Source organism: Phoca vitulina, unplaced genomic scaffold, assembly GCF_004348235.1.
Source record: "Phoca vitulina isolate PV1807 unplaced genomic scaffold, GSC_HSeal_1.0 scaffold9, whole genome shotgun sequence".
Lineage (NCBI taxonomy): Eukaryota > Metazoa > Chordata > Mammalia > Carnivora > Phocidae > Phoca > Phoca vitulina.
The window spans coordinates 2,876,304-2,884,908 of NW_022589712.1; the positions used below are offsets into that span (position 1 = coordinate 2,876,304).

General features: G+C 55.5%; 1 protein-coding gene across 6 annotated transcripts in view; it reads left to right on the forward strand.

Moving 5' to 3' along the window:
- Window positions 1-8,605, forward strand: part of RPS6KA2 (ribosomal protein S6 kinase A2) — a 346,717-nt gene that overhangs the window by 280,769 nt on the left and 57,343 nt on the right. For all 6 annotated transcript variants that reach the window (XM_032407492.1, XM_032407494.1, XM_032407495.1 and 3 more), the window contains 3 exons: window positions 2,270-2,376; window positions 5,196-5,233; window positions 7,610-7,752. In XM_032407492.1, the coding sequence (XP_032263383.1) occupies window positions 2,270-2,376; window positions 5,196-5,233; window positions 7,610-7,752 (288 nt within the window). The remainder of the gene's footprint in view (window positions 1-2,269; window positions 2,377-5,195; window positions 5,234-7,609; window positions 7,753-8,605) is intronic.

Sequence of the window (8,605 nt, forward strand, 5' to 3'; positions counted from 1 at the left end):
TCTCCGTGACCGCTTCAAGCCCGGGGCTTGTCCTTGACCCCACAGTCCTGATACGGGAATTGTCCAGACTGTCACCCAGGACAACACGACAGCTCTCTGGCCCTAATTGATGTGAAGAGCTCTCTGCTTCATGGCGTGGAGGAAACCAGCCTTCTTCCTGCCTGAGGCGACAACAGCACTGGGCTTAAATCCCAGCGGCTCTGAGCAGTTCCTTCACACGGAGCCGACGGTGATGAAGGCAGCCACGCGTTGGACGGCACCTCGCCCAGGTCTCCAGTCCCTCCGGTGCCGCCTTACCCAGCACAGCCGGGGTGATTTAACTGGGACGGTGTGTTCAGACTGCCCTCTCCCCTTCTCTCTCCCTCCCACTTTTTGGCCAGGAGACCCTTCAATCCTGCATGGACCTCCAAAGTGAGCAACAGATCAAAGTGGAGCAGGAGGGGGTGTCCCAGGGCCTGCGGGCTGCTCTCTCCCTCCAGTTTTTAAGGGTCCCTCAGACAACGCACACTGATGCAGTGAGCTCCCTTTATACAGGCTGAAAGCCCAGGGCTGGAGGACTCAAATCCCACTTCCACAACCAGCCGTTCTGGAGCAGGTGTCTGTCTGGTCCCTGCTTGTGCTCACATGTTCCCAGAGGGCAGAACTACCGGCATCTGCCCGTCTGCTGCCTGCTAAGTACTGACTTCCCTTACCCTCTCAGACCACATGGGGTTTGGTTTCGTCCAGTGTCTGGCACCACACACCCTGTCACAGGTTTCTTGACCAAATGGCAGCAGTAGTTAGCAAAAAGCCCCGTGTGACCTCCCGAGGGGAACGCGGGTCCCCCCGACACCTTTATTTCAGGATAAAGGTAAAGTCGTCAAGTGTGGGCACAGCAGATTCTCAGAAACGACGTGGGACAGTATCCTCCTCCCGTCCTCTCTTTCAACAAGGCCGTTGGACAGCATTCTGCCGTGTGTGGGTCACTGTCCTGACTTCCTTCAAGGACGCACCTCATGGGGTGTTTCACTTCTGCACACTCTTTGTCACTTGGACTTGGGGACTATCCTGAGATTTGCCCTAAGAACTGGACAAGTGGATAAATACGGTTGCACTCTGAGCACGGACCTGCAGACAAGCCGTGGTGGTTATCCAGAGAGAAAAAGTCAGATTCGAGAGAATATGACAGCTAGCAGAATCGGACTAAAAGTTAGCCCACAGACTATGTTGACCAATTTAGAAAAGAAACGCCCCACCAGGAAGGGCGCCTGTTGAGCACGGGAGAGAGGACAGGAGGTTCTAAAGGCCAGAAGGGTCATGAGGGTTGACAGCTCCCAGAGGTGACCGCCCAGGACCACAGGGTGTGAGTCCCGGCGCCGATGGAAGTGCCCCTTCTGTGGAATGGATGGGCCCCACCTGCACCAGCCTGACGTGGTCACCGCCCTCTTCCCCAACGGCCCTGATTCTAACTCTGTGCGTCCCAGGCAGCCCGCTGAGTCTGTGTTGGTTCTTCCTGTGTCTGTGTTCAGAGAGAGAATTCAGTCATCATACACAATTCCAGTGTCGGTGACATTGATTTCTCATGGTGAATGTAAAAACTGGTTTGTGCTAACAAATCTGCCTTTCTAGAGGGTGACTTTAAATATTACACACTGATTCTAACAAGCGCGGGAGGAACGGAAACGTCCCCCAGACGATGGCTTTGAAGGGTGCTGGGCGCCTGGCCTGGTGAATGCGTCAGCTCGCCTGAACCAGGATGCCCGACTCGTGGACCCTGACGCCCACGGGTCCCTCTCAGCCAGCCTCCCCTGGCCCAGGTGCCTCACGGACTCTACGCCCCGTACATGTTGTTTTGCTAGAACTCGGCCCACTTTGGGTAGATGGAAGGGAGTGGGGACGAGATCCCGGATACGTTCTCAGTAGCCCTTCCTCAGCCCTTCGGGGTGTCGCTTCACATCCGAACCGCTCATATTAAAATATCAAGCCCAGAGCTCCGTGATTCCTGGAGGCGAGGAGGAGGAGGAGACTAAGTGCTCCACTTACGGGCTAATTAACCATCTTTGTAGGGGACTGCTCTTCTGCCTTCACTGATCTCCAGACTAGAAAGAGAGCTCATTTTTCCATTGTGAGAGCCAGCAGAGTGTTACGGGGGAGGGGAGCCTGTGATCTTCCGCAGAGCAGGACTGAGCCCAGTGCACTTTGCGGGGCTGACTCATGATGTTCTCTGGCAGAGTTCTTCAAAACAAACCAGCCACAGAATAAGCCAAACAATCTTGTTCTCGCTTCCTAGGTGATGTTCACCGAGGAGGATGTCAAGTTCTACCTGGCTGAGCTGGCCCTGGCTTTAGACCACCTCCACGGCCTGGGGATCATCTACAGAGACCTGAAGCCTGAGAAGTAAGTGAGGACGTGGTAGGACGCCGCCTCCACACCGCCCTTCTTGCTGCCCCTGCCGGGAGCCGCTGCTCTCTCTCTGATTCCCACGTGGGTGCACAGCAGGGGGTAGGCTGGGGCCGTCTTCCTGCGGGCACCCCCCACGCGGGTTCCACCCGCCCGCCCCTGACACCGTGCCCACGCAGGCGTGGCTGCTGCTGATGGGTACAGGCCCTTCCCAGCAGCGCCTCTCACCCGATCCTCGTAACAACGCTCTGGCGGAGGCCGGGCCGGGGCCCCTGTCCCTGCTGTCCGGGTAAGGCTGGGCAGGGAGGGGGTTCCTGCCGCACAGCTGCCCCCTCTCCCGCCGTGGGGAACTCCTCAGACGTGCACCCCGACGCTAGCTTGCCTCTCCGCTCTGGTCCCTTTGGGGCCGTCCTCTGCAGAGCCAGGAAGCCTCCACGACTCCAGCAGGCCACTTCCAGGTGGCGAGTCAGACGAGCCTTCCGGAGAGTTTTTCTGAAAGACAGTAGCGCCAGATTCCCCAGATCTTCCAGTGAGCTTTTGCATGCCTTTGGCAAAGATCATCTGTAATATTTTAGGATATTTTAGCTATCCTCAATTGAAAGATTAAAGTCCCTCCAAAATCACAGTTTCCTCTTCAGGTTTTTTTCGTATATTCTGTGTAGAGTGGACACACAGCAGTGGCCCACATGAAGAAGGAGGGATCTAGTGGGCGCTATTTTAGGTTCAGGAGGACCGCCTGGCCGTAGTCCCGAAGGCAAAGTCACGATTTTCTCACTCAGTATATTCACTGCCCCGTGAGACCATTCGATTCCATGCACCGAGGCCGAGGCCCACAACTGCCCGTGGTAGAGCCTGGTGGGACCCCCCAGCTTTGGGCACAAGGCAGCCCGTAGCCGTGGGCTGACTCATCGCCGAGGGCTCAGGAAGCGGGCTTCAGCCCGTGCTCCTCGGCCTTTCCTCTTTCATGGACACCGAGCTGAGGAAAAGACAGCTCCGCTCTGCTGCCATTTTTATTGGATGTGGTGGTCTTCTATGGGAAACGTCTGGGCAACGTTGTGCCCATACAGGAAGGAAAGTCCGTTTGTCCCACACCAGTGGGACGCGCACATCTTGCATGGCTTTGATGTGACGACCCGCAGTAGCTCGCTCCGGTCTGACATCACAGGCTGCACACCTCAGTAAATGTCTAAATAATCGCAGAAGGCCCTGTCGTCAGCGTCCCCACGGAGAGAACAGGATCCGATTAAGTGCAGCTGCCTCCCTCAGCGAGCGCTCGCCTGAGGCGGGTCCCAAAGCCGTGAGCCCCGGGCTCCCGTTGGGGCGTGCTCCCTGCTTCGCTCTCTCCTTAAAGGTCAAAGGGATCTTTACAGTTAAAAATAGTAATATTTAATCACAGAGTTGAAGAAAGAAGATTTTGTTGTCAAATAGAGTGAGTAGGGGATTCATCTGGAAAGCTGCTCATTTCCAGGCAAAGATTAAGTCTAACTGAAAAGCAAAGATGAAAACGTTCACCTCTTTCATGATAAACTGTCATCTTAATGATGTGCTGTAACATTTTCCTTCACATTTCAATAAAATACTGGTCTTTTTTTTTTAATCCCACGGCAGATGTTTTTAACTGTGGCAAGAAAAACAGTAGGAAATGAGCGTCTCAGCCTTTGTAAGTGTGCAGCACGCACTCACATCTCCAGGCAGCCACCAGCGCTGTCCATCTTCCAGACTCTCTGCACCTCGCAAAACTGAAACTCTGTCCCCGTGAGACGCCCACTCCCCGCTGCCCCGCCCCTGCCCAGTACTGGCACCCTCCACCGTCTGCTTCTATGGCTCTGACTGCTCTAGGTCCCCCTTATAAGTGGAACGTACGTCTCCTTGTGGTGCCCGGTTCACTGCACTCGGCTCCTTGTCCACAGGTCCATCCACGTGCTTGCGTGGGTCAGGATGCCACTACTCTGCCTGTTAAGGCAGACGGCCTTGCTTTGGTTCCTCGCCATTCTCTTCCTGGTCTCTTTAAGGCTGGCCTGGTACCCCCCAGGAGCTGACAGAACAGGACTTAATTACAGCAAAAAAAAAAAAAAAAAAAAAGAAGAAAGAAATGGAAGACAGAGCCCTGGGGAAGCCCGAGGGCTGACAGCCTGGAAGAAGGGCTTCCTCAAGTGCTGGCCTGCGTCCGCCCTTGCGGCTCGCCCTCTGCCCTGCAATGAGGAGCACCCTCCCCCGGCAGAGCTCGGAAGAGCAAGGCGGATGCTCCCTCTAGGCTGGTGCTCCAGGTGTCAGGCTCTGGTGGGACAAAGACACCCGGTGGGACAGCACCTGTGACGAGGGGCAGCCTGCCGAGCCCCAAGCCTCCTCGATGCTCAGGCCCCAGGCATCCCGAGAGGCAGGGTGGGGCTCATAGAGGGGTGATGGGGAGAAATAGTGGGCCTCTGGCCGTTGAGGGCCTGCCTGGATAGGGAAAAATTCAAGAGGCTCCAGATCTCTACAGGCCAAGACAATCCTGGACCCTCTCAATCATGTTCTTCATGCGGGACGGTCTGAAGGGTTCCTGAACCTCACTGTGGGCTAAAGAAAGTCTCGAACCTGCAGGTCCCAGCTTTTGCCTGGTTAACCCCAAGCACTGTGGATCTGAATCCACTGGTGACGCAGCAGAAGCTGCTGACTGGGGAAGCAGTAGATCCCGAAGCCCACGTCTGCACGTGGCAGGCGACCCCCGCGTGGGGACTGCTGCCCAGGCCGCCCTGCTGTGCCCCCCGAGGTCTGCACACCCCCCAGGTGAGCAGGCCTCCGGTCAAGCATCTGTGTTCTCCCCTCTCTTTCAGCATCCTGCTGGACGAAGAGGGACACATCAAGATCACAGGTTTGTAGAGGACGGCAGTCTCCCGGTGACTTCACCTCGGCCCTGGTAAATGTGGGGAGCAGCTCAGAGCCCAAGCCCTCCTAGCACCGGCATGTGCTGGTGGTGTCTCTGATGTGGCTGAAGCTTTCAGAGAGCTCACTTATGTTACGTTGGTGTGCATCCTCACAGCCTCTAGAAATGCTCAAACTTTCCAGGTCCCGTTCCTTCCCTCTCTCCTGTCCAAAGAAACTTCCAGCACCTTCCCTGCAGGCTCTCATCCCTGGCTGTCTGTTCAAGAATGAAGATGCACAGTACTGATGTGGGGCAAATATCGGTGCTCTCTCGGGAGCACATCCCCACACTCTGGTGCCCTCCTGCCTTCGGGGACCACGTGTGAATGCACATGGGAGCCTGCCTTCCTACTGAAACCTCACACCCGTCCCGTTGCCACCCAGTTGGAGCGACCTGAAAACACACACCCCAGTTCCATGGCACGCATTGTATTAATTTCCCCTTGCTGGTGTCACGGTCACCACAGACTGCGTGGCTTCCAGTAGCACACCTGCTCATCTTATCGTTCGGGGGGCTCCAGAGAGCCCGTTCTGCTGCCTTCTCCAGCTTCTAGGAGCTGCTGACATCCCTCAGCTTGTGGCCCTGTCCTCTGTCTTCACGGCCAGCAGCACGGCCTTCCCTAATCTCTGTGACTCTGCCCCCAAATCCGCATAAGGGCCCTTGTGTCACCTGGCCCACCTGGAAAATCCAGGACAACCACCCCATCTCACGATCCTTGGCTCATCACTCCTGCAGGACCCCTTTGACCTGTGAGGTGACCTCCTCACAGGTTCTGGGGCTCTGGGTGATGGCATCTCTGGGGGCCATTCCCCCACCAGCTGCCCTGCTGACCTGGTTCTGCCTCATGTCCATACGCGCCCATTCCTGCGTGTCCACCAGTTTGCTCTTCCTGAACTAACACTCTCCTCTCCTCCCCTAGAAGCTTGTCCCTGCTCGGGGTGCCTGGTCGACCCCTGTTCTTACCTCAAAGCTTCTCTCAGCACCCCTTCTTCCCTACTCTGTGGCCCCCACGTGGCCCCGCTGCCCCTCACTTGCTGGCCTGCATGCCACCATGCCCTGTCTTCTCAAGGGTGGGTTTACCCTGTCTTCGTGGATCCCTAAGACTTGGCGGAGTGCACATAGTAACTGGCAATAAATACTGGTTAAATATTTTCACAGGCTTGTTAATGTTCAAAGTTCGATTTTTAAAAGTTCTCATGAACTTATATACCAGACCCTGATTACCCCTTTCAGCGAACCTTCAGCCCACCCATTCCTGACCTGTAATGTCATGCCATCAGGGTCACGTGGCATGCGGTGGAGATTTACGATCCTGTTAATACTTCAGACGTGTTCTCTGCCAAATGAGGAACTGAACGTACCCTATAAAAGTCACACCTGTGCCTTGTGCCTGGCAGCTGGAATGCGTATGGAGCTACGTGTCCAATTTATCTATAATATGACAAGTTTGGGCTTTCTCTGATTTAATAATCATAGATTCTATTATTATTATTATTACTATTATTAATCATGACCCCAAGCTCATAATATGTGATAATTTGCCATTTGGGCCAGGCACAGATTACAAACAGCCCCCTCCCAGACTCTGATGTGTAAAGCAAGCCACTTTGCTGCAAGTGAGCAAACCCACCCGTGGGCGTTTGATGTTCTCACTCAGCACGTGGCCCTGGACGGAACTGATGGATATTATCCTTCTTCTCAAACATGCTGAAACTGAAGGGGTGCCCTCATCTTAGAAGCAATGTGTTCCCTGTGTCCTTCAGTCACTAAGAGCATGAACACACAAGCTTTGGAAGAAGGTAGAACGGACTGAGGATTTCTTGGAGGAGGGAGAGGGGAAGTGCTCACGGCAAATGCTCCACAGTCCTTATCAGACTCTCCTGTCTTCCCTTTGTGCCTCACCTTCAGGGACCTCCTTCCCCAGTAGCCTTCTGCCTGGACCTCTCTTCCAGCCCTTTCCTTCAGGGCTGCCCCTCCCCTCCCATCTCATCCCGGCCCCGGGACCTGGAGCATCAGCATGCCCGGGCCACCTGCTGGGCCTCGTAAACAGCAGGGCTCCTGGGACTTCTCCTGTCTCGGCGAAATACAGCTTCTCGATACTGTTACCAGGCCCCCCAGGCTTTGTAGATCCCTGAAAGACCTTGAGCTGGGGAACGCACCACGTGGGGGCGTGAGGACACTTGCTTCCGAGGGGGGTGCCGTGGCTGGGACAGAGCGGGTTGAAGTCCCATAAATGACGCGGAAGCTCGCGGGTTGGGGGTCAGCATGGAAACAGTCCTGGTGCCTCTCCGACTGAGGCAGTGCCGTGTGCTGTTTCACTTTCAGATTTTGGGCTGAGTAAAGAGGCCATCGACCATGACAAGAGAGCGTACTCCTTCTGCGGGACGATAGAGTACATGGCTCCCGAGGTGGTGAACCGGCGGGGACACGCGCAGAGCGCCGACTGGTGGTCCTTCGGCGTGCTCATGGTAATGGTCCTCCCCGTCCGCGGCGGCATCCCTTGTCGCTGATCCCCAGCACGCGGTCCCATCCCCAGGTTGGCTCAGAGGTCCAGGAATGAGCAGGGGAAACAGTGCTTGAAATGTGGATAGGCAGTGTGTCCCCAGGTGACCCACGACAAGGAGGCCACCATTTCCTGCAACCTCCTCCTCTGCCCATCCCAAATTCCCATCCCCAGGAAACAGAACTGGGATTCAGATAAGGACACAAATGCATTTAGAGTCAAACCTTCTTTACACTTAACATTTTTACAGGCTGAGCATGAAGATTTTAAGGGATGCGGTGATTTTCATATTAAAGACATTTCTCTTATGTCAAACACAAAATCCTTCTACTTAGTTACAAAAATTAACATGAGCCAAAATACACATGGACTGAGATGTTTTTACATCTACATCGAGAAACTTGAATTTTCTTTAGCTCGTGCGCAGACCCAGACACCACCTGGCCTGGGGGATTCTGTAGTCAGAGAAGTGGTGTTGGCTCCCTGTCCCCAGATGGTCCTTCCTCTCCCTTCCTCCTACCCTGTCCCTCCGCCCATCCTCCCAGCCAGCACTGTGCCCGTGGCCTTCCATGCTGCCCATGCCCTCAGCCCAGATCGGACTTCTGACGCTATGGAAGGTCGCTCAGCTGGTGTGAGGCCCAGCCCTGTGCATCCCCAGCCCAGCTCCCTGCGTCCCCAGCCCAGCTCCCACACATCCCAAGCCCAGCTCCGTGTGTCCCCAGCCCAACTCCTGTGCATCCCCAGCCCAGCTCCCTGCGTCCCCAGCCCAGTTCCCTGCGTCCCCAGCCCAGTTCCCGTGTATCTCCAGCCCAGCTCCC